Consider the following 26,323-nt stretch of genomic DNA (forward strand, 5'->3'; position numbering starts at 1 on the left):
GTCAAAGCAAAATTACTAGATGCACCATTAAACCAAGAGTGTCTATTTGGCAATAAAGTAGAAGTCATCAGAAGGATGGAGGAAAAAGCTACATCTATGCAAACTGTTAAAGATTTCTTACAAGTACAGCCACCTAGATTCAGTAGGCATTGGCCTTCTAAAAACTGGTCTTTTCCAGTCCCTCCCAGTCCTCCTCAGTCCAAACCCAAGGGCAGCAGACCACAAAGACTGCAGTCTCAGGTCGTGCACAGATCTAAGCAATAGAGTGCTTCCACTTCCAAAACAGGGAGCAGTAAGCCGCCATCCTATGGTAAAATCTCACAATGACTTATCCTTAACTCTTCCAGGCCTTGCCCAAGTACTTGCACCTTTAGAAGGGAAACTTGCCCTGCATGCCAAAAACTGGGAGTACATTACCCAGTACAGATGGGTCTTAAACATTGTTTCCCAAGGAAACAGATTCCACTTCTACTCACTCCCAACCCCAAGTGGATGGCCATACCACCCCCCCAAACCAGTGGGCAGAGGCCTAAAAGCAGGTACTTTCTCTACTCATTATCGAGGCTGTTCAACCCATCCCAGCAGAACAAAGGGGACAAGGCTTTTATTCCAGACTGTTTCTGGTACCCAGAAAAGAAAACTCTTTGCGTCCTATCTAGATCTGTCTATTCTCAGCACCTTTCTGGTGGTTCCAAAATTCAAAATGCTTGCTCTCCAACAGCTGCTTCCTGTGCTAGCCAATAAATCCTGACTAGGAACCCTAGACTTAAAAGAAGTTTATCTGCACATCCCCATAAGGGAATCTTGTAGGAAATATCTACGTTTCAGAGTAGGCTCTACGCACTGTCAGTTCTCTGCACTTCCCTTTGGCTTTTCTACTTCGCCCAGGGTATTCACAAAATGCCTAGCTCCAGCCATTGCATATTGCAGGCAGAGAACAGTTAATTTACCCATACTTGGACGATTGCTTGATTCAGGCGGACAGTCAGGAATTGCTACTACAGCACCTGACATTTGTAAAGAGACTTCTAACTTCACTGGGATACTGGGTACACCTTCAACGAAAATAAATCACATCTAGTCCCCAGTCAAGAGATTCTATTCCTGGGAGCAAGCTTGAACACAACTTCCCAGATGGCATTCCGCACTCCAGAAACACAAATTTATTTGACAAACTACTTCAATCTACTGGCCACCAAAACCCAGCTATCTGCAAAAAAATACTGCAAACCCTAGGGTTCATGGCCTCTTGCATTCTACTAATTCCATATGCAAGACTGCATATGAGGAAACTTCAATGGTACTTAAAAAGTCTTTGGTGTCAGCATTCTCAGGACCTGGAAACAATGATGCCTATCATTCCTTGCCTAAGGACAGAGTTCCTTTGGTGGGCAGAGGCCTGCTACCACAACAAGGGATTCCCTTTCACTCGACCCCCTGCCGCCCAAACCCTAATAGATGCATCAGACTATGCACTGGGGGCTCACATGGCAGGACAATGCATTCAAGGCAAATGGAGCCCAAAGCAAATGCACCTCCATATCAATCAAAAAGAAATGTTAGCTGTACAGAATGCTCTGACAGCCTTCAAAGGCCTTATTCTTCCAGGACAACTATTGATAAAGACAGACAACACCACCGTTATGTGGTACATAAACAAGCAGGGGGAACCCATTCCTACCCACGCTGCATATTAGCCATGGCTCTGTGGAACACAGCCTTGAGCAACCAAGTGCACCTGCAAGCTCAATTCCTGCCAGGCAAACTAAATTCACTGGCAGATGACTTAAGCAGAAATCTCATGGACCCATACGAGTGGAAACTGGAACCCAAAATATTCAAGCTTTTGGGGGACAGGTGGGGGCACCAGAGGTGGACCTCTTTGCTTCCCCTCAGAACTATCAATTGAGCAAATACTGCACCAGAACTCCCCACAGCCAAGCTTGGAAAGCGGATGCCCTGTCCTTTACCTGAGAAACGTTCTCAATCTATGCCTTTCCCCCTCTGCCCTTCCTCTCGAAGGTTCTACTAAAGATCAAACAGGACAAGCCAAGGACAGTCCTGATTGCACCAGACTGGCCACACCAGCACTGGTATCCTCTTTTGCGCAGTATGGCAGTAGTGCCACCATGGTACCTGCCTCAGACACCTTCCCTGCTGTCCCAGCAGGAGGGCCAGATTTTGTACCCTCAGCTCCAGACCCTGAACCTAGTAGCCTGGCTAATCCCCTGATCTCATCACCAGCAACCCTCAGTAAGCAGGTGCTGGATGTCATTCTGGAGGCAAGGAGGCCTAGTACTAGAAAACCCTATTCTGAAAAGTGGAAAATATGTGGTTCCTGGGGCCAGTCTCAAGGAATGGACACAACTGTGCCCAGCTTACCTCATATACTAGATTACTTAACAGAAATGCTCCACAAAGGCCTATCCTTCTCTTTAATTTAGATTCATGCCTCTGCCATCTCAGCTTATTATAACACTGAGCTGCCCCTTCTCTCATCCTCTGGTCAAACAGTTCCTGAGAGGAGCAAAAAATCTAAGACACCCCCCCCCCCCCCCGGAGAGTTCCCACTGTAGCCTGGGACCTTAACTTTGTATTAGAAAAGCTCATGCTTCCTCCCTTTGAACCTACTGCTACAGCAGAGTTAAAATTCCTCTCATGGAAAACAACTCTACGTCTTTGGTGTCAGCATATTCAGGACCTGGAAACAATGATGCCTATCATTCCTTGCCTAAGGACAGAGATCCTTTGGTGGGCAGAGGCCTGCTACCACAATAAGGGACTCCCTTTCACTCAACCCCCTGCTGCCCAAACCCTAACAGATGCATCAGGCTATGCACGGGGGGCTCACATGGCAGGACAATGCATTCAAGGCAAATTGAGCCCAAAGCAAATGCACCTCAATATCAATCAAAAATAAATGTTAGCTGTACAGAATGCTCTGACAGCCTTCAAAGGCCTTATTCTTCCTGGACAACTATTGATAAAGACAGACAACAACACCGTTATGTGGTACATAAACAAGCAGGGGGGAAACCCATTCCTACCCACTCTGCATATTAGCCATGGCTCTGTGGAACACAGCCTTGTGCAACCAAGTGCACCTGCAAGCTGAATTCCTGCCAGGCAAACTAAATTCACTGGCAGATGACTTGAGCAGAAATCTCATGGACCCACACAAGTGGAAACTGCAACCCAAAATATTCAAGCTTTTGGGGGACAGGTGGGGGCACCAGAGGTGGACCTCTTTGCTTCCCCTCAGAACTATCAATTGAGCAACTACTGCACCAGAACTCCCCACAGCCAAGCTTGGAAAGCAGATGCCCTGTCCTTTATCTGGGGAAGCTTCTCAATCTATGCCTTCCCCCTCTGCCCTTCCTCTCAAAGGTTCTACTAAAGATCAAGCAGGACAAGCCAAGGACAGTCCTGATTGCACCAGACTGGCCACGCCAGCACTGGTACCCTCTTTTGCACACTATGACAGTAGTGCCACCATGGCACTTGCCTCAGACACCTTCCCTGCTGTCCCAGCAGGAGGGCCAGATTTTGCACCCTCAGCTCCAGACCCTGAACCTAGCAGCTTGGCTCATCCCCTGATCTCATCACCTGCAACCCTCAGTAAGCAGGTGCTGGATGTCATTCTGGAGGCAAGGGGGCCTAGTACTAGAAAACCCTATTCGGAAAAGTGGCAAAGATGCTGTTCCTGGGGCCAGTCTCAAGGAATGGACACAACTGTGCCCAGCTTACCTCGTATACTAGATTACTTAACAGAAATGCTCCACAAAGGCCTATCCTTCTTTTTAATTAAGATTCATGCCTCTGCCATCTCAGCTTATTATAACATTGAGCCACCCCTCTTCTCTCATCCTTTGGTCAAACAGTTCTTGAGAGGAGCAACAAATCTAAGACCAGACCCCCCCCCCCCAGGTGAGTTCCCACTATAGCCTAGGACCTTAACTTTGTATTGGAAAAGCTCACACTTCCGCTCTTTGAACCTGCTGCTACAGCAGAGTTAAAATTCCTCTCATGGAAAACACCTCTACTTCTAGCCATCACTTCAGCAAGAAGAGTGTCTGAATTACAGGCCCTTATGGTCGTGGAACCCTTCATTATCTTCCATGCAGACTGGGTTTCCCTCAGGACCAACCCTTCATTCATGCCCAAGGTGGTATCTAGTGTGGCTTTAAAGCAGTCCATTCATTTGCCAACTTTTTCCCTAAATCTCAAAATAAAGGGGAAAGGATCTTGCACTCCCTGGATGTGCACAGGCAGCTTAGGTTCTGTCTGGATAGGGCTAAGCCTTTCAGAAAATCTGACCAGCTGCTAGTCAGCTTTGCTGCAGGGGCAAAAAGCGCAAGGCCATTTCAAAGCAAAAAACATTCCTAAATGGATAGCACACTGCATCCATTTCTGCTACAAACACCATGGGAAACCTACCCCACAGGGCATCAGAACACATTCCACTAGAGCTACATCAACCTCTACAGCTTTTCTCAGGGGAGTCCCTACCAGGGACATCCTGGAAGCTGCAACCTGGAGATCTGTACACATACCAAGCATTACCACTTGTCTATCTTTTCTAAATCCAGAGCTGAATATGACACAGCAGTCTTACAGGGCCTGATTACCAGCCCTAATGCTTCTTAACTACCTCCACCCATCCTCAGCTTTGGGAATCAACCCAAATGTGATGACTGCAACAGTGAAACACGAAGAATATAGTACATTTGTATACACTTACCATAAATGTAGATGTTTGAGTGTATTCACTGTTGCAGTCCTGGTTACCCTCCCTCCAGCCCCCTGGCTTCTCTTTACTGCTACCTATCTTGTTTGTTTGGTATGTATTATATCATTGGTATTTGCTTTTTGCTGGTGATGTTACATACCATGTAAGTGCTTCCTATTTTGGGGGCTCCTGACATCTGGGGCAAGAAAAACTGATGTAATGGCATCGGCTGCATGTTTTATACCCCTGACGACCTGACGTCATGGAAGAAATGACAGCTTCAGACGCAGAAATCCCAAGACTCTGGTATTCAGGTTGACTGAGGGCTACCTGCAGGCAGATAACCCAAATGTGATGACTGCAACAGTGACTACACTTGAACATCTACATTTATGGCAAGTGTACACAACAGTAATTTTTGTAGACCTTTACATGCCAAAACAGACATCGTAGTTTGGGTGAATAAGGGCAGAGTAAAAAAGAATTTGGATGGCTTGGAATCTGGACAACGAGTTTTGGTAGATGCGATGAAACAGAAGTATTTTTCTTACAGTACCGGAAATAAGCTGAATTAAAGATACCGTCTGTGTAAGTTCATATATCCCAGATCACAGTCGTCAGTCTTAGAACTCATCTATTTATGTGATACTGTGCAGGAGCATGTTTCACCAGAGGTGACTGTGTTCTGTTTCTTTGCTTTTAGGTAGAGGACTTGATTAATGGACATGATGTTCTTCGTGTTTCACTGCTGCGGTCATTACATTTGGGTTATCCTCCTGGCAGGTTGTCCTCAGTCGGCCTGAATTCCAAAGTATTGGTCCGGCGTCTGTTGCCGTCGCCTCTTCCCTGACGTCAGGGTATAAAAGATGCAGCCGACGCCATTTTCTTCAGTCTTTCTTGCCACGCAGTGCCCGAAGCAGAAGCAGTTCGCAAGTGCCAGTCAGCCGACTCCTGAGATTTTCATGTTCGAATTTCAGATCTGAAGTCTTCATTTAAAGCTAAGTACCCCATTGGGGAAACTTTTTTTTCTTGCTCCAGACCGATATCAGAAAAAGTTAATAATTGTATTTCTTGTGGGAAGCAAATACCTCATAAGGACTTTCATTCTTACTGTATTCCTTGCCTAGGCCCTGACCACGGCGTTGCTAGTCAGTTTATGCTAGATTTAACCAACACACTATTAAGTGCAGGTACGATTTTGCTTTTCGATATTTTGGCCGCAGATTTAATTATACAGTGTCATTGGATAGCTATCCGACTACCGGAGTTCACAAGAAACGTAAAAAAAGACAGACAACCGAGGTCCAAAACAGACGAGGCTTCTTCTAAGCCAGTCACCGGTTCTCAGTGAAGCGCTTTTGCAGCCCCTGACACCTGCTACTTTAGAGCCACAGGCTGCTACCAACTCCCACGTGGAGCCGACTAGGCTGCTGGAAACTGAAGGTATTGGAACCTCTGAGACTAATCCCTCGGTGTATTCAGACCTACGCAATTATACATTAAAGCGACTTCAGCTTCAAAGGCAAAGACTAAAGCACCTTTAAAGACAAAGAAACAAGTACAACAGCCTCATGGACAGGCCTCCATGCCTAAAAAATAGATGCTCAAAATGGCTGAAGACTTAATTACTTTGATCAGGGGTTCCCATCCCCCTCCTGATAAGAGGCCTAGGCAAGAGACAGAATATGAATCTTCAGTTCAGGTTTCCATTTCATCTGATTCCTCTTCTGATCAGGAATACTCCCTTCCTTCCTGTGAGGATTCTGATGCTGAAGAATCTGTCCCTTCAGCCTCTCCTCCTGAGGACCACTCTTTTGGGGAAACCTTGCATACCATGAGGGCGCATTTCCACTGGGAGAGCCAAGATTATTCAGAATCTAAGAAAAGGCTCAGAGACTTCCTTTTACTACTACAACAGAGGCCCCTAGCTATTCCACCTGTGTTGGACATTGTAGATGATGTATTTTCAGAGTCCAGTCTGACCCCTGACTCCTTACCGCCAGCTCCTGTTAAGCCGGACAGATACTACAGGGTTCCTGACTCTCATAAATTACTTTTGAAAAACCCTGCTGCTGACCCAGAAATTATCTCTCACGGTCCCAAAGGGGTCAAGGCTTCCACTGCAAAAAACTCTACCCCCTCTGACAGAGATTCTGGGGCACTGGACAGATGGGGAAAAAAGATTTACACTTCTGCTACCTTTGCTATAAGGGCTTTAAATTGTCAGTTTCATATGCTCAAATATCAGCAATATATTATGTCACTGCTTAAACAGAAAATGTTGATAAATTCTGAATGTGCAGAAAACAAAGAAATGCAGGATTTATTGCATGCAGCTGAACAAGTTGGAAAGCATACTTTGCAATGTGTTTTTGATTCTCTGGAGGCCTCCTGCAGGGCCGCTGTTACGGGTTCTGTCATTAGGAGGCATGCTTGGTTAAAGGAACAAAATCTACCTGATCATGTTAAAGCAAAATTATTAGATGCTCCATTACAGCATGATACCTTGTTTGGTGTTAAAGCAGAAGAGGTGTTAAAGAAAATGGAGGACAAAGCTAAATCTATGCAAAAAGTCAAGGATTTCTAGCAGACACTGGCCTACAAAGAATTGGTCCTTTCCAGTGTCAGACAGGCCACAAAGGGGCAGATACAGACACCCTAGAGGCAGATCCCAGCACCAAGGTTCATACAGGTCTAAACAATGAGGTGCTTCTACCTCCAAAAATGGAGAAGACAAATCACAGCCATACAGGAAACAGTCCCAATGACTTCCCCCTGCCTGCTCCAGGCACTTATCTTCTGGCAGCACCTTTAGGGGGGAAATTAGCACTTTTTTCTCAAAATTGGCACATAATAACCCAGGACAAATGGGTCTTAGTGTCACAAGGCTACAAGTTTCACTTTCATACCCTGCCAAGGGCAAACGGTTGGCCAGGCCTGAAATCAGTGGGCAGAGGCACAAAAACAAGTCTCATCCCTCATGGACATGAGGGCCATTCAACAAGTACCAGAGCAAGAGCAGGGACAAGGATTTTATTCGAGACTGTTCTTGGTACCCAGAAAGGACAAAGCCTGGAGACCAATACTGGACCTATCCATTCTAAACACATATCTGGAAATACCAAAATTCATAATGTTGACTCTACAGGAGCTTTTGCCCATGCTGGGCAAGAAGGCTTGGCTTGTGACTTTAGACCTAAAAGAGGCATACCTGCATGTCCCAATCAGACAATCATGCAGAAGATACCTCAGATTCAAAGCTGGCTGAATGCACTACCAGTTCTCTGCACTGCCCTTTGGTTTACCTACTGCGCCCAGGGTCTTCATAAAGTGCCTGGCACCAATAATTGCATTCTGCAGACAAAGAGGAATACAGATATATCCTTACTTGAACGACTGCCTCATTCAAGCAGAGAACAAGGACATATTCTACCACAGCATCTGGCATTTGTAAAGAGATTACTGACATGCCTAGGGTACACAGTCAACGAAAATAAATCAAAACCAGTACCCTCTCAAGAGATAATATTCCTGGGTGCAAGCTTAAATACAACTGCCCAGATGGCTTATCTCATGCCAGACAAAGGCAACTGACTACCTATTTCAAAATGTTGGCAACAAAGGCCCAGTTATCTGCAAGAAAAAATATGCAGGCTTTGGACTTCATGGCATCCTGCATTCTACTAATTCCATGTGCAAGACTGCATATGAGGAAACTTCAGTAGTACCTAAAAAGTGTTTGGACTCAACATTGCCACAGCCTGAAAACAGTTACCCTCATTCCCTGCCTGCAACAGGAGTTTCAGTGTTGGGCAAAGGCCTGTCACCAGAACAAGGGACAGCCATTCACTTTACCCCCAGCCAGACAGACATTAACAACGGAAGCATCAGATTATGCCTGGGGGGCCCACATGGCAGGAAGATGTATTCAAGGCACATGGTCCGCAAACCAAATGCATCTACATATCAATCAAAAAGAGATGCTAGCTGCTCAGAATGCCCTAACAGCCTTCAGGGACCTACATCATCCGGGACAACTACTGATAAAGACAGACAACACCACGGTCGTGTGGTATATAAACAACTAGGGAGGCACTCATTCTTACCTCCTTTGCAGACTAGCCATGACTTTGTGGGACACAGCATTGACTTGCCAAGTACATCTGCAGGCACAATTCCTGCCAGGAAAGATAAATACTCTGGCAGACGAACTAAGCAGAAACCTCATGGATCCCCACGAGTGGAAATTGGATCCACAAGTCTTCAGCATGATAACAAGGAAATAGGGATGCCCGGACATAGATCTATTTGCCTCTCCTCACAACTGCCAACTAAAGAGATTCTGCACAAGGACTTATCACAGAAGCATGGAAAGTGGATGCCCTATCTTTCAGCTGGAAAAACTTAGCAGTATATGCCTTCCCTCCACTGCCTCTCCTCCCCAAGTTGCTCCTAAAGGTCAGACAAGAGAAGCCAGAAGTTATGCTGATTGCCCCAGACTGGCCCTGCCAGTATTGGTATCCAATCCTAAGGAACTTGTCTCAGTGCCCAGCCTGAACCTTACCTCAAATACCTTATCTACTGTCCCAACAAAACAATCAGATCCTGCACAGCCAACTCAAGACCTTAAATCTGGCAGCATGGCGGATAATGTAGTCATACAAAACACACCTCTCACTAAAACGGTGATGGATGTCATTTTGGAGGCCAAGAGGCCTAGTACCAGAAAATCTTATGCTGGAAAATGGAAGAGATTCTGTGCTTGGAACCAGGCACAAGAAATTGTCACAGTTGTACCAAATATTCCTCAGATTTTGCAATACTTAACAGAGATGCTGGACAAAGGCCTAGCCTTTTCATCAGTTAAAATTCATGCCTCTGCCATTTCAGCTCATTAGAATACAGAGCCACCAATCTTTTCTCATCCTTTAATAAGGCAGTACCTCAGAGGAGCCAAAAACCTAAGGCCTCCAAGGAGATCACCAATACCTGCATGGGACCTCAATTATGTCTTGGAAAAACTCACCCTGCTCCTTTTGAGCCAGCCGCTACAGCTGATATAAAGTTTTTATCTTGGAAAACAGCTCTGCTCCTAGAATAATCTCTGCAGGACGAGACTCAGAGCTACAGGCACTCATGGCTGTGGAACATTTTATCATTTTTTATTCAGACAGGGTTTATCTGAGGACAAACCCGACATTTATGCCTAAAGTAGTGTCCAGTGTGGCCCTTAACCAAACTGTTCATCTGCCTACCTTTTATCCAAATCCACAGAATAAGGGGGAGAGAATTCTGCATTACTTGGACATACACAGACAGCTACGCTTCTACTTGAACAGAACCAAAGCTTTCAGAAGGACAGAGCAATTACTAGTGGCATATGCTGCAGGATCACAAGGAAAGGCTATCACAAAGTGGATAGGCCACTGCATTAATTTCTGCTATTTACAACATGGCAAGCCAGTGCCTAAGGGCATTAGGCCACATTCAGCCAGAGCAGCAGCCACTTCAGCAGCCTTCCTCAGGGGAGTACCAACCAAAGACATTTTAGAGGCTGCTACCTGGAGTTCAGTGCACACCTTTACAAAGCACTATCATTTACCACTCTACTCTAAATCCAGGGCAGGCTTTGCCACTGCAGTTCTGCATGGCCTCATAGCCGCCCCTAATGCTACTTAGCTCCAGCCTCCCAACCATAGCTTTGGGATGCAACCCAATTGTAATGACTGCAACAGTGAAACATGAAGAACATAGTACAGTTGTGTACACTTACCATAAATGTAGATGTTCGAGTGTATTCACCGTTGCAGTCCAGGTTACCCACCCGCCATCCCCCATTTCCTTGCTGGAATTTATCTGTACTTCTCTAACCTATACAACCTATGTGGTGTATTTGCTTGTAGATGAAGGCAAAATATATTTTGGTGCATGCATGCTTTATTGACATTTTTTAGCCTACCCTTTTGGGGCACCTGACATCTGGGGCAAGAAAAACTGAAGAAAATGGCGTTGGCTGCATCTTTTATACCCCTGGCGCACTGACGTCAGGGAAGAGGCAACAGCAACCGACGCCGGACCTAGTCTTGTGAATTCAGGCCGACTGAGGGTTGGCTGCCAGCAGGATAACCCAATTGTAATGACTGCAACAGTGAATACACTCGAACATCTACATTTATGGTAAGTGTACACAACTATACTTTCTCTGCACTGCCCTTTGGTTTATCTACTGCGCCCAAGGTATTCACAAAGTGCCTAGCTCCCATCATTGCATTTTACAGGCAAAGAAATATTCAAATATACCCATACCTGGACGATTGTCTAATTCAGGCAGAAAGCCAGGACATACTTCTGAATCATCTGGCATTTGTACAAAAGGTGTTAACTTGTCTGGGGTACACCATAAACGAAAAGAAATCACATCTGGTACCCTGTCAACAAATTAAATTCCTGGGAACAAGCTTGAACACAACTTCCCAGATGGCTTTCCTCACGCCAGAGAAACAAATTCATTTGACAACTTACTTCAAACTAGTGGCCACAAAAGCCCTGCTATCTGCAAGGCAAATACTGCAAGCCTTGGGGTTCATGGCCTCGTGCATTCTACTAATTCCATATGCAAGACTACATATGAGGAAACTACAGTGATATCTAAAAAGCTTATGGTGTCAACATTCTCAGTATCTAGAAGCAATTATTCCTATCATACCTTGCCTACGGTTAGAATTCCTTTGGTGGGCAGGGGCCTACCACCAAAACAAGGGACTACCATACACTGTGCCCCCTGCCACCCAAACCCTAACTACAGACGCATCAGACTATGCATGGGAGGCTCACCTGGCAGGGAAGTGCATTCACGGCAAATGGAACCCAAGTGAAATGCACCTGCATATCAATCAGAAAGAAATGTTAGCTGTACAGAATGCTCTGATAGCCTTCAAGGACCACATTCTTCCAGGACAATTAATGGTAAAAACGGATAACACCACTGTTATGTGGTACATAAACAAGCAGGGGGGTACCCATTCTTACCCCCTCTGCAGACTAGCCATGGCTCTGTGGAACACAGCCTTGAGCTACCAAGTGTATCTACAGGCTCAATTCCTGCCAGGAAAGCTAAATACACTGGCAGACGAACTAAGCAGAAATCTCATGGACCCACACGAGTGGAAACTGGAACCAAAGATTTTCAACATGTTGATCAACAAATGGGGGATACCAGATATAGACCTGTTTGCCTCCCCCAGAACTACCAATTGGACAAATTCTGCACAAGGACTCCCCACAAGCAAGCTTGGAAAGTGGATGCTCTGTCCTTCAGCTGGAAAAATCTATCAGTTTATGCCTTTCCTTCTCTGCCTCTCTTCTCCAAAGTTACTACTAAAGATCAAACAGGACAAACCAAGGATGATACTGATTGCACCAGACTGGCCACGCCAACACTGGTACACCCTCTTGCGCAATGTGTTACAGCTGGCCCCATGGCACCTACCTCAGACCCCTACCCTGCTGTCTCAGCAGGAGAGCCAGATTCTGCACCCACAGCTTCAAACCCTGAACCTGGCAGCCTGGCTAATTTACCTAATCTCTCTGTTACCATCCCTCAGTAAACAAGTGCTGGATGTCATTTTGGAGGCAAGGAGGCCTAGTATTAGAAAATCTTATGCTGAAAAATGGAAAAGATTCTGTGCCTGGAACCAAACTCAAGCGATGGCCACAGCAGCGCCCAATTTACCTCAGATTCTTCAATACTTAACTGAGGTGCTTCACAGGGTCCTTTCCTTTTCCTCCATCAAAATTCACGCCTCAGCCATTTCAGCTCATTACAACACAGAACCACCCCTCTTTTCTCACCCACTGCTCAAGCAGTTCCTCAAAGGGGCCAAAAACTTAAGACCACCCAGGAGAGCATCAACTCCAGCCTGGGACCTTAATTTTGTATTGGAAAAACTCACTTTTCCTCCTTTTGAGCCAGCTGCAACTGCAGAGTTAAAATTCCTTTCTTGGAAAACAGCTTTTCTTTTTGCAATCACTTCAGCAAGAAGGTATCTGAATTACAGGCCATTATGGCAGTGGAGACAGGGTATCCCTCAGGTCCATGACCAAGGTGGTGTCCAGTGTGGCTCTTAATCAGTCCATTCATTTGCCAACCTTCTTTTCTAATCCACAGAACAAAGGGGAATGGATAATGCACTCCTTAGATGTGCACAGACAACTTAGATTTTACTTGGACAGGACTAAACATCAAAGGAAGTCTGAACAACTGCTGGTGGCATTTGCTGCAGGGGCAGAGGGGAAGGCTATTTCAAAGCAAACCATTTCTAAATGGATAGGCCATTGTATTCATTTCTGCTATAAGCACCATGGAAAACCTATCCCGTGGGGGATTAGACCCCATTCAACCAGGACTGCATCTACCTCTACAGCCTTTCTCAGAGGTGTCCCTACCAGAGACATCCTAGAAGCTGCTACCTGGAGTTCTGTACATACTTTCACCAAGCATATCCATTTGCCAATTTTCTCTAAATCCAGAGCTGGCTTTGCCACTGCAGTCTTGCAGAGCCTTATAGCTGGTCCTAATGCTATCTAAATTCCTCCTCCCATCCTTAGCTTTGGGAATCTACCCAAGTGTGATGACTGCAACAGTGAAACACGAAGGACATAGTACAGTTGTGTACACTTGCCATAAATGTAGATATTCGAGTGTATTCATTGTTGCAATCCTGGTTACCCTCCCTCCATCCCCCTGACTTTTGGCTATATCTCTATTCTTTTCTACTATACTTAAAAGCTTTTTGGTGTATTTATTTTTTTGTTGGAGGTATAACATTGTATATTTATATTTAATTGCTTCCCATTAAGGGGGGCAAGTGACATCTGGGGCAAGAAAAACTGATGTAATGGCATCGGCTGCATGCTTTATACCCCTGACTACCTGACATCACGGAAGATGAGACGGTAACCAACACAGGACCCAAGACTTTGATAATCAGGCCGACTGAGGGCTACTGCAAGCAGATAACTCAAATGTGATTACTGCAACAGTGAATACACTCGAACATCTACATTTATGGTAAGTGTACACAACTGTACTTTTTAGAGTATGTAGCTGGGTACTTCCCTATTGTGGCAGGTTTGAGTATATACATTGTGTTTACCGTGATGTTTTTTTTTTTTTTTTTGTATAGGGCATTTATCACTTTTTTTCCAGACAGCATCTATCCGGTCCTTGGTTGGCATGTTGTAGGGTTCATGGGTTAACATTTCCCTGTCTGACTTCTACATTCTTTTTAGAAAGCCTCTGGCATCCTTATGGCAAAATGCTCTTGGGTTTTGGGATTCTTGGAGTGCTTTTGCTGCCACAGCCTGGCATATGGGAGAGGCAAGTCATGGTTTGACCTTTTGTAATTAACAGAATGTTTGGGGGTTGATGTGACATTCAAGGAGATTGTTGATGAACAAACTTGCAAACTAAAGCTGGTACATTTAGATGTTTGTGTTATACTAGGAGTAAGCTGACATTTCATAGAAGTATACATCTACCAAGCTAATAAAGGGAAGGGTGCAAAGTACTTGGAAGTCAGTTTAGATGTCAGGCATTCTGTTGCAGAAGTCTTCGTGGTTATGAAAGACTGTGCAACAGTGATCTTACTTTGACCGTCTAGTATTATGATTTGTTCCTTACAGAGTTGAATTTTTTACCTCTAGTTTAAGTACTGATTTCACAATGGTACATTCTACTGTGCTGTAGTCAAGATGGAGGCATTTTTGACCAATACTATTCAAGAATTTGCTCACATTTCCAGTATATGTCTTGAGCTCAGCTTGTGCTAGGTGCCAGAGTGAGAGTGTTACTGTTGCTGGGATGGGAAAGAACCAACTAACGTGAACCAGCATGCACTCTTGAGATAGGATATGTAACTGTATGAATCAGGTTTGGAAGTTATTTTAGTCAAATGATTACATTGTAGTACAAGACTGCCTAGTTTAGCCTTAAAACGGGTTTGCAGTTTCCATAAATATGCTTTTATCCCAATTGATTTTCATTGTTTTTCTTTTAATTACAGCTACATTGCAAACTCCCAGCCACCTATTTATCAAAGAAGACTCCTGGTAACCAGATCAGGTCGCAAAATTAAAGGAAGAGGACCTAGGGTAAGAATAGAAGACCAGCACTCCAACACTTCCACTTATGTACAATTAACATAATTTATTATGTGGTGTGACTGATATCGATTAAAAGACATGCCTGTTTTTTCCCCAGTTTTCTCCATGCCTCCACTGTTTTTGATGTGCAGTGCGAAACCAAAGTGAATGGAGCTCTGCATTTCCTGAGTAGTTATGAAATTGTATAGAAAAGGTTTGGCTGACTTTGGTTTGAGACTTTGCACACTAGATGTTGATGCACTTTACTTGGATTTGGAAAATGACTTTCTTTGATCATGTACCAATGTTTCTTGTGAACTATTATTTTGTGCTCTGCTAGATAACAGCAACTTAGAATACATTTTCACTGCAGGGAAGTTTTGACACCACTTCTTAATTTCAAAGTTTCTTCTTTTGCAAAAATAAGCATGTTTCACTTAATTTGTCTGAATGTTGGATTTTCTACAAAACGGCTGTTTAATAGTTTATAAAATCACCTTCCTGTTGTCCATCTTCCAGAAGTTACATATGTTTATTGCTAATGATAATTGATGTTGAACAGAACCATATTTTTTCTTCCTAACTATGCACCCGTGAATGCCATTTATTAATGGTATAAGTTTGTTTTCATAATTTAGTTAGCTGATAGATTAATCTACAGTTGTTTTTATTGCACTTAGATCCAGTTTATCTCCATGTTTACTTGGATTAGTTTTTACTACTTGTTACCTTTAGGTATCAGGTAGGAAATGGTTAACCTTTACTAGAGATATGGTTGATATTGCGAGGAGTATTCTGTTGAGTCACTTCATGCAGATAAGCAAGATGTGCTATCTCCTCTGATGTAGTCTGCTAAATAGCTTGTGTTTGCTTTTTCTACAAGAGAACACACACATAAACTAGGGGCTGTGATTCCATCTATTTACTGCAGTTGCCCACTCTATACATTTGTCCAAGGTTTTGAATTCTTTAGCTGACCTACTTGCTACATTTCCTGTCAGTATGTTCTGTGGTTCTTCCAGCTTTCACTTAGAAGATGATTCTTTAAGACGTAAATCTTCCTGCCAGATTGCTAATCTGGGCTGGGGGTGTTTACCACTTGGGTGACATCTAGTGGGAGCACTAGGTGTTAATCCCATGGAGAACAAACCTTTGAGCAAGTGATGCGAATGTGCATGTTTTACACACCCCATAGAGCTTGTGGAGGCATTACCCCTGCAGCAATCAGCAGCTGTGGACCCCACAGAGATGCCACAAGGGTGGATGTGAGTACTCATAAGTGCAGGGTAAATCAACTTGCCATACTGGGTAGCTTTTCTGCTTCCTACCAATTGACTGTCACTTTAAGGAGAACAAGTGGGCTGATGAGGTACCCTGGGAAGGAACAAATGGGTTGTAGGACTCTTGCCTAGATTGGAGAGGCCTAGTTTTCACCCCCAAAGTAACAAGTGGGCCAGTTGGCTCCTATACCGAGCCAACAGATATTGTCAGTATACTGGCCAACAGATTCACTGCCAACTTTACCCCTCTGCCCCCCCCCAAAGGACCAATCACAATACCAGTAGATTGCCAGGCACCCGGTATTACTGCTTGCACAGGTTAAAACAGCACTGTCCAAGGCCAAGAATACAGCTTCTGTGGAATCTGACAATATGCCTAGCTGTGTTCTACATGAACTACAGAGTGAACTGGCATCTCACCTTTGTGCCCTGTTCAGTCACAGCCTCACCTCAGGCTTTGTCCCTACTGAGTGGCGCACTGCTACAGTCATCCCTCTCCACAATGGAGGAACGACTACAGACCTTGGGAACTATCGCCCCATTAGCCAGAAGCGCCTGATACGCAAAGCTGTGGAACGCATCATCTTGGACCTAATAAACAAGGATATAGGGAATCTCTGAACTTTGGATCCCACACAGTTTGGTTTTGTGAAGGGTAGATCATGCCTGCTCAACTTGGTCGACTTCTTTGAGTCAGTCACCAGAGCTGTGGATGAAGGCAAGATGGTTCATACAGCCTACCTTGATCTGGCCACGGCTTTTGATACCATTCTCCACTCAGGAATCATAGAAAAACTTACTAAGCTAGGCATCAACCCCTATATCACTAGGTGGGTTGCAAACTGGCTCACAGAACCCACAGTGTGAAAGCTGACTCCAAGTCAGACTGCCAACTAGTCATGCGCGAGGCTCACAGGGTTCGGTCCTGGGTCCTCTCCTGTTTGGTATCTACTTCTCTGAAGTCCAGTCCAACATAAAGGGACTCTGGCTGACAAAGTTCACGGGCGATTGCAAGTTGGGAGCTATTATTAACTCCCCAAGTGATGTTGACATCCTGCAGAATGGCCTCACTGAGACCAATGACTGGTGTCAGAACCATGGCCTTAAGCTCAATGCCAAAAAATGTGTCGTCATCCCCCTCTGGGAAAAACCCGGTTCCCATGATTTACCACATTGATGGTAGTGCACTGAGCACAGAAGGCATTATAAGAGATCTGGGAACACAGGTTGACAGCAACCTCTCTTTTGATCACCACATTGCCACTGTGGTCAGAAATTCCTTCTATGTAGCACATCTCCTTACTAAGGGTTTTGCATCCAGGAAGAAAGAGGTCATTGTCTCCCTCTACTCTTCCCTCATCAGGCCAGTCATAGAGTACAATGGCCCATTTGGCATGTACCTCACTAGACACCTACAACAACTGGAGAGGCCGCAAAAATACCTCACAAAGAGGATCCTAGGCCTTAAACACTTGTCCCATGTGGGCAGACTCAAAAAAACTCCAACTGTTCTCTGTCTCATATCACCTACTTAGAGGCAATTTCTGCTTGACTTACAAAGCCATGTCTGATCCAGCGCTGTTAGAAGTGCTACATCTAAAGAAATCCAAGTCCCTCTGCACCACACGTTCCAGAGACTTCAACCTCATTATCACAATTAACAGAACATGCTGGAGGGACAGGTTCATAACCCAGAAGACTGCCCATGCTATGGAGTAGACTTCCCATACATGTCAAGCAGAGCACCTCGCTGACCCTCTTCAAGAGAAATCTTAGCGAGTGGATGGCAAACAGAAAATTCTCCCTGGGGATAACTCCAGTGGCTGTACTTGACAGAGGCACTGGGAACTAAGGGCAGGTTGCACTATGCCAGGGAACTCCTATGGGAATGCTTGTAAAGGCCCCAGGGCCATCAGCCTAGCACACACCTATGAACCTATAAGATAGTGGGCATGTTGGATTTGGAATAAAAAAAAAAAATCATAAATAAAATATTTGTCTTTGTGGACTGGGAAAGTTTAATTGGGCAAAGCCCATTTTCAGGAGAAGCCCAGGGAGGAAAGCTGCAGGAGATGCATTTAAGATACTCCTGATAGAACAAATCATTTGCAAAGGTGCATTGCATAGGTAATTCTTAAGTCATCTTGATGCAAACAGGTGATTATTCTGTAGTGACACTAAAAGATAAAGCAGACTTTTTTCATCTGGTAACATTATACATATTAAATTCGAAGTATAAAATATTAAGTATGCAAACGGTTCACATGCAGTACATGTGACAAACAGATATTAGATACGACTCCTAAGATGTGTAATGAGGGGTGCAGTGTAGATGGTAGGGATAAATAAAATTGGAGTAAGGAGTGTGATACATTAGAAGGGTGAAAGAGGCACTGTATAGCTGATGAATCAAGGATAGTTGTGGTAAGAATACCAGGGGTAAGCATGGTGGAAAGTATTTGAAGGCGATAGTTAAAATGGAAGGTCATAAAGAAACAGAATTGTAAAGTAGGGATTAAGAAGGAAGGTTATTGAGGAGGAGCGTTACAAAGGTTTGTTGTGTAGAAAGGGATAGAGGTTATAAAGGAGTAGGGGCTATGATCTGATAAAGGAAAATGGAGATACCCAGGTGAGGAGCATGTGCACAACCACATCTGGTTTAGGTCTTGTTTTAATAAGAGCTCTAAGGTGAAACGTGTTTTTGGGGAGGTTAGCTATTGTTATAGAAGTATAGTAAATCACCTGCTGCGTTATTAGACTTTGTTGTAATTACCAAGTGTTTAATGGTTGAGCAGAGGTCTCTGCTGGAGAGTAGTGCTGTGGGATATCTTGTAGTGCTGGCATTTTTCTGGTGCATGCACAGGAGTATGTTAAATGAGTAACTCAAGACAGTTTAGATATTTTAGGGCTCTGCAGTGATTCCTATATTTTATGTTGGGAGCAAATTTGGCTAATTTATTGTAACAGGCAGAGAATTTAGGTCTGTGTAGAATTTAGGTTTGTAAGAAAAGGTGTAGCTAGTGATGGAAGAAGGGTTCGGTAGATGTCACTGTTTCTCTTGCATTATCTGTCTGTTTGGTACTGTGGAGGGAGCCAAGTTTCTGGTGTTTTTGTTTTGTTTTGTTTTGTTTTTTTTTTTTTGTTTGTTTGTTTTTTTTTTTTAATGGCTTGCAATGTGTGTTGGTCAAATTTGAGGTTGTCAGTTAGGATGCCCAGATATTTTGTTCGGTTTATGATTTTAAATTTTGTGTTGTATTAGGTTATTTTGAAAAATTGTGTTTCATTTTTTATTGGTTACAAATAGAGTGCAAGAAGTTTTTTTTTCTTGTTTTAGGATTTAAAGTAGATTTACATCTTTTAACCAAGTTTTGATGATAAGGAAAGAATTTTGGGTTATGTCCTAAAGTTTTGTTATGGATGATGGCGCACATACAAGGGTTGAGTCATCAGCACATTTAACTATATTTGCGAGATAGGTGGTAGTATGTAGCTTGCTTATAAAAATGCTGATTAACAGGGAGCCTAATGTTGATCTTCAGATAGCTATGGAACCATGCGAGAGAGGATTGGGTGAGGCCATAGAAAGAATGCTCAGTAAGATGTTGATGAGATACAATGTGAAATGCTTTTGAGAAATGTAAGAATAGTGAAGATACCAGGTTCCTGTCATTCCTGTGTTGGTTTATAATATTGGCGAAGTTAAGGAGAGCTGTGCTAGTACTATGGTGAGGTAAGATGGCAGTAGGTTTATAAATGGTAAACTGTTAATTGGCCACCTTTGTGGAGGGGTATAAGTGACTAGTTAAGACAGGATAGGTTTAGGGAAGAAGGAAATTGGTATTTCTGTTAATCAGAGATGGTATTGTTTGCATAAAGTTAGATTTTAATTGAGATGATGATGAGTCAATTGTGTTAGAAGTAGAAGGCGAGGGCGTAATAGCTTGGCCAGAATGCATTAGTTTAGTGGTGACCAAAAAAAAGTTTTGAACTATTTTCTGTTTATTTTGTAGGTTGGCATAATGTATATATTTTAATTCATGTTAATGTGGTCCTTAACACGATTTCTGGTATGACTAAGAGTGTGAAATGCATTTTGTGTTAGTCTTTCATGCCACTCTTTTTGGACGTTGCCTCTTGTTTTCAGTTTGTTTAGCTAGCCAGGGTGCAGGTTTGATTTGTCTCTAGGGGCTAGGGTGTTAAAAATATTTATAAAGGCTATATTAAAGTATGAGATGACATCATCAAGTAATATGATTTAATTATATTGGGTTAGACTCTTTTAAACACCTTTATTGAATTATCACTTGTGACATAGGCACATTTACATTTATACAAAAGTAATCAAACGGCATTAAATTAATATTAAAAACATTATACTTCACATATATTTCTATATATATATCCTATAACCTAAGCTGCATTACATAAATTATTCTAGTCCTGCCCCCCCTTTTAAACAACAGACATTTTTATTAAACCATAACTTACAACTTAAGCAGTCATACATTTATGGAAATGAAAATGAACCACACTGACATAATTACCTCACAAGAACACACCAAACCAGTAACCGATGAGACAAAAATCCTCTGTGAAAAGTAGCAAAAAAGATGGAAAAGTCCACAGAAATTCACTTTATTAACCAACAAAATACAGATTGAGTTCTTTCATAAGTTTGTATCACAACTTCATCAGAATCCAAATTACAACTAATAAAAGTTCAGTTTAAATACCTGAATATTTAATCATTTAAACACCTGTCCTAATTAACCCTTAAGAACAAGGTTAAAAATTGTTCAAATACAAAACATGACCTGGCTACCAACAGTAGTAAATAAACAAATCCACAAACATTAATACCTAAAGTTAAAATATATACACTATAAGATGTAAAACTAAAATAACTATAAATGCATTTGTAAATATTTATAATATATAAATGTCACATTTAAACATAATAGGACCTAAGTCTAAGCACACTAGCTATTGAAATGGACTCATTCAAACCAGGGGGAACTGTGGCTTTCAACCTTAGTTGCCAAAGCAACTCCTTATACTCAATAAGGTCGCCCCAAGGTCCCCCCAGTATTGCTTGTAAACTGTGTCTAATCCCACAAATAAAAGTCCATGGTCAGGAAAATTCATCAAATGACAATAGAGAATGGCTAACTTTTTTATTTTTTATGTCAGTTAAATGTTCGTATATCCTCTCTCTAAACTACCTATGTAAAAACGTGGGCATTTTTGACACATGGCTAGGTATACTATGCCCACTGTCTTGCAATTAAAGTGAAAGGAGCTTTTTATATTAATCCTGTTAACGGTAACTTCATCTGCTTCAAGCAACCAAGGACACTGACTACAACTTCCACATTTGAAAGTACCACACTTTTTCTGACTCTGGCTAGAAAAGCAGCAGATGTGGATAGGGATCTGGTAGAATGAGCCTTAATTTTAAAAGGAAGTTCCTTGCCATTGGAAGAGTAATAAACGAGATACAGTTTGAAATCCAATTTGATAGTGTTCTTAGAAACTGGCAAACCTAACCTAGTTTCAGAAAAGGATACGAACAATTGGTCTGATTCTCTAAGTTCCTTGGTTTTATGTAGATAGAACCTCAACTGTCTGTGAACATCAAGTTGATGAAATTTATATTCTGTACAGTTTGAATGATTAGGAAAAAATACTGGAAGTTCGATAGTTTTATTCAAATTCGACTGAGAGCAAACCTTGGGGATGAGAGACGGGTTTGTACGAAGGGAAACTGTCTCTATGAAAAATCGAGTAAGGAGGTTTGACTGACCGTGCTTGTAACTCTGACACTCTTCTGGCGGATGTAGCAGCTACTAGAAAAATGGTCTTCCAAAACAGGAACTTCAGTTCACAGGAATGTGCTGGTTCAAAAGGCGGGAAAGTAAGTTTGGACAGAACGAAATTTAGATCTGCTGGCAGGTTGCCCTCAGTCAGCCTGATTAACAAAGTCTTGGGTCCTGCGTCGGTTGCTGTCCCTTCTTCCATGACGTCAGGGGTATAAAACATGCAGCCGACGCCATTACATCAGTCTTTCTTGCCGCGCGGTGCCCAAAGCAGAAGAAGTTCACAAGTGCCAGTTGGCCAACTCCTGAAATTTTCTTTTTCAAGTTTCAGAACTGAAGTCTTCAACTAAAAAGCTAAGTACCCCATTGGGGAAACTTTTTCTTGTTCCTTACCGATGTCACTAAAAGTTAATAATTGTATTACTTGTGGGAAGTAAATACCTCATAAGGATTTCCATTTGTACTGTATTCCTTGCCTAGGCCCTGATCATGACGTAACTTGTTGTCGGTTTTGTACTTTATTTAATCAGTGCACTGTCCATCGTTGGTATATTTTTGCTTCTAAATATTTCGGTTCTCTGTTTAATTATCCAGAAATGACGTCTGTTAGCAGTCAGACTAGTGGGATTCCAAAAAAACGCAAAGATAAAGACAAGAGACAGGCCGTCGAGGTCCAAAACTGCCGACGACGCTTCTCCTAAGCCAGTTGCCAGTTCGCCGGTACTCGGTGAGGTGCTTTCGCAGCCCCTGATACCCGCTACTTCTGGCTCGCAGGCCTCTACTGAGACCCATTCGGAGTCCGGTATGCAGCAAGATGCTTCACCTATGGAACCCGCAGATGTCTCTACCTTGGATGGGTCTGGAGCCGCTGTGCAGGCACCGGCTTCTGAGGGTGTATTCAGGCCTACAGATTTGTATATTAAACAGAGACCACCTTCAATATTGAGGCCAAAATCTCGATCTATGTCTAAAAAAACGACACCTAGGCCGCATTTTCAGGCCCCGTTTGCCTAAAAAACAAATTATCAAAATGGCTGAAGATTTAATTACTTTACTTTAATAAGGGGTAGTCAACCCCCAAGAGGCCCAGGGATGAACTTGACTATGAATCTTCTGAACAGGACTCTGTTTTTTCTGACTCTTCTAATGAACAGGATTTGTCCATACCTACTTAAGAGGATTCCATTCCCTCTGCTCCCCCCCCCCCCCCCCGAGGACTTTTCTTTTGGGGAAACTTTACATACCTTAAGGGAGCATTTCCACTGGGGAAAGTCAGGAATTTTCTGAATCGAAAAAGAGGCTTAGAGATTTCCTTCTTCCTCAGTATAGGCCTTTGGCAATACCTCCTGTTCTAGACATTGTTGATGATGTGTTTTCAGAATCCAGTATGGCCCCTGATTCTCTGCCTCCGGCCCCTTGTAAGCCAGACAGATACTACAGGATTCTTGACTCCCACAAATTCCTTTTCAAAAATCCTGTTGCGGACCCTGAAACCATTTCTTTGGGGCCCGAGGGCATTAAGGCTTCTACTGCTAAAAATCCTAACCCTTCTGATATAGACTCCACGGCGCTGGATAGATGGGGTAAAAAGGTTTATACTTCTGCAACCTTGGTAATCAGGACTTTAAACTGTCAATTCCATAAGCTAAAATATCAGCAGCATATCATGGGACTGCTTAAACAGAAAATGTTTATTTTCCAAGATTTACAGGATTTATTGCATTCATTTGAACAAGTTGGAAAATATACTTTGCAATGTGGTTTTGATTCTTTGGAGGCCTCTTGTAGGGCTGCTGTTACTGGATCTGTGCTTAGAAGGCATGCTTGGCTTAAGGAACAATCTCTGCCTGATCATGTTAAAGCAAAATTGTTGATGCTCCTTTGCAGCAGGACCGTCTGTTTGGCAATAAGGCTGAAGAAGTTCTAAAAAAAGATGGAAGATAAAGCTAAATCTATGCAAACTGTGAAAGATTTCTTACAAGTACAACCTCCAAAATTTAGTAGGCACTGGCCTACTAAGATGTGGTCCTTTCCAGTTCCTTCCAGAGCCACTCAAGCCAAACCCAGACATTCCAAAAACACCAGGTTTCAGTCCCAAGGGGCTTTCAGAGATAAGCAATGGGGTGCCTCCTCTTCCAAATCTAGAAACAACAAGACACCTCCCTATGGTAAACAGTCTCAATGACTTTCCTTTAGAATTACCAAGGACTTGCCTTTTAGCCGCCCCTTTGGGAGGAAAACTGGCACTTCATGCAAAAAACTGGCAACTTATAACCCAGGACAAATGGGTTTTAAATATAGTGTCCCAGGGGTACAGATTTCATTTCCACACGTTGCCAACTCCAAACGGATGTCCAGACCTGCCCCCAAATCAGTGGGCAGAGGCTCAGAAAAAAGTACTTTCCCTCTTAAACATGGCTATTCAGCTAGTACCAGAAGAGGAAAAGGGACAAGGTTTCTATTCCAGACTTTTCCTGGTACCCAGAAAAGACCAATCATGACGTCCAATTCTGGATCTGTCTACTCTAAACAAATTTCTGGATATTCCAAAATTCAAGATGCTGACTCTTCACCAGTTACTTCCTATGCTAGGCAAAGATGCCTGGTTGGCAACTCTAGATCTAAAAGAGGCTTACCTGCATATCCCAATCAGGGAATCTTGCAGAAGATACCTCTGCTTCAAAGCAGGCTACTTGCATTATCAGTTCTCTGCACTGCCCTTTGCCTTATCTACTGCGCCCAGGGTCTTTACAAAGTGCCTGGCTCCAGTAGTTGCATTTTGCAGGCAAAGAAATATTCAAATATATCCATACCTGTACGATTGTCTAATTCAGTCAGAAAACAAGGCCATTCTTCTAAAACATCTGGTGTTTGTAAAAAGGGTTCTAACTTGTCTAGGGTACACCATAAATGAAAAGAAATCACAATTAGTACCCTCTCAAAAAATTAAATTTCTGGGTGCAAGCTTGAATACAACTGCCCAGATGGCTTTCCTTACGCCAGAAAAACAAATTCAGTTGGTGACGTACTTCAAACAGGTGGCCACAAAAACCCTGCTATCTGCAAGACAAATACTGCAAGCCTTGGGGTTCATAGCCTCCCTGCATTCTTCTAATTCCATATGCAAGACTGCATATGAGGTAACTTCAGTGGTACTTAAAAAATTTATGGAGTCAACATTGTCACAGCCTGGAAATAATGACTCCTATCATTCCTTGCCTGCAACTAGAGTTCCTGTGGTGGGCAGAGGTCTGCCACCAAAACAAGAGACTGCTATTCACACCACCCCCTGCTGCCCAAACCCTAAGTACAGACGCATCAGACTATGCATGGGGGGCTCATCTGGCAGGGAAGTGCATTCAGGACAAATGGAGCCCGAATCAAATGCACCTTCATGTCAATCAAAAAGAAATGCTAGCTGTACAGAATGCACTGACAGCCTTCAAGGACTACCTTCATCCAGTGCAACTAATGGTAAAGACGGACAACACCACAGTTATGTGATACATAAACAAGCATGGGGGTACACATTCCTACCCCCTCTGCAGACAAGCCATGGTATTGTGGAACACGGCCTTGAGCCATCACGTACAACTACAAACTCAATTCCTGCCAGGAAAGCTGAATATTTTGGCAGACGAACTAAGCAGAAATCTCATGGACCCACACGAATGGAAACTGAAACCACGGATTTTCAACATGTTGACACGCAAATGGGGGAGCCCAGACGTAGATCTCTTTGCCTCACCCCAGAACTACCAGTTGGAGAAATTTTGCACAAGAACTCCTCACAAAAAAACTTGGAAAGTGGATGCTCTGTCCTTCAGCTGGGAAAACATATCGGTCTTTGCCTTTCCCCCTCTACCTTTGCTCTCTAAAGTTCTACTAAACGTCAAACAGGACAAACCAAAAATGATTTTGCTTGCTCCAGACTGGCCTCGCCAACACTGGTACCCACTCCTATGCAGTCTGTCAAAAATTTCTCTATGGCAACTGCCTCCGACACCTTCCTTACTGTCTCAGCAGAACAACCAAATTCTGCACCCACAGCTCTAAACATTGAATCTTGTAGCTTGGCTAATCACTTAAATTCCCCCTTAGCATCCCTCAGCAAACCTGTGATGGATGTCATTTTGGAGGCGAGAAGACGTAGTACTCGAAAATCTTATGCTGACAAATGGAAAAGATTCTGTGCCTGGAATCAGTCTCAAGGGATGAGCACAGCAGTGCCAAATTTACCTCAGATTTTGCAATACTTAACTGAGGTGCTTCACAAGGGCCTATCTTTTTCTTCCATAAAAATCCATGCCTCAGCCATTTCAGCTCATTACAACACAGACCCCCCCCCCCTTCTC

General features: G+C 43.3%; 1 protein-coding gene across 2 annotated transcripts in view; it reads left to right on the forward strand.

Moving 5' to 3' along the window:
• The window catches only part of PPIG (peptidylprolyl isomerase G), an 898,166-nt gene that overhangs the window by 518,811 nt on the left and 353,032 nt on the right, over positions 1-26,323 (forward strand). For both annotated transcript variants that reach the window (XM_044075490.1, XM_044075491.1), the window contains one exon: positions 14,794-14,881. In XM_044075490.1, coding sequence (XP_043931425.1) covers positions 14,794-14,881 — 88 coding nt within the window. The remainder of the gene's footprint in view (positions 1-14,793; positions 14,882-26,323) is intronic.

This window comes from Protopterus annectens, chromosome 6.part1 (assembly GCF_019279795.1).
Source record: "Protopterus annectens isolate FY-2018-M chromosome 6.part1, PAN1.0, whole genome shotgun sequence".
NCBI lineage: Eukaryota > Metazoa > Chordata > Ceratodontiformes > Protopteridae > Protopterus > Protopterus annectens.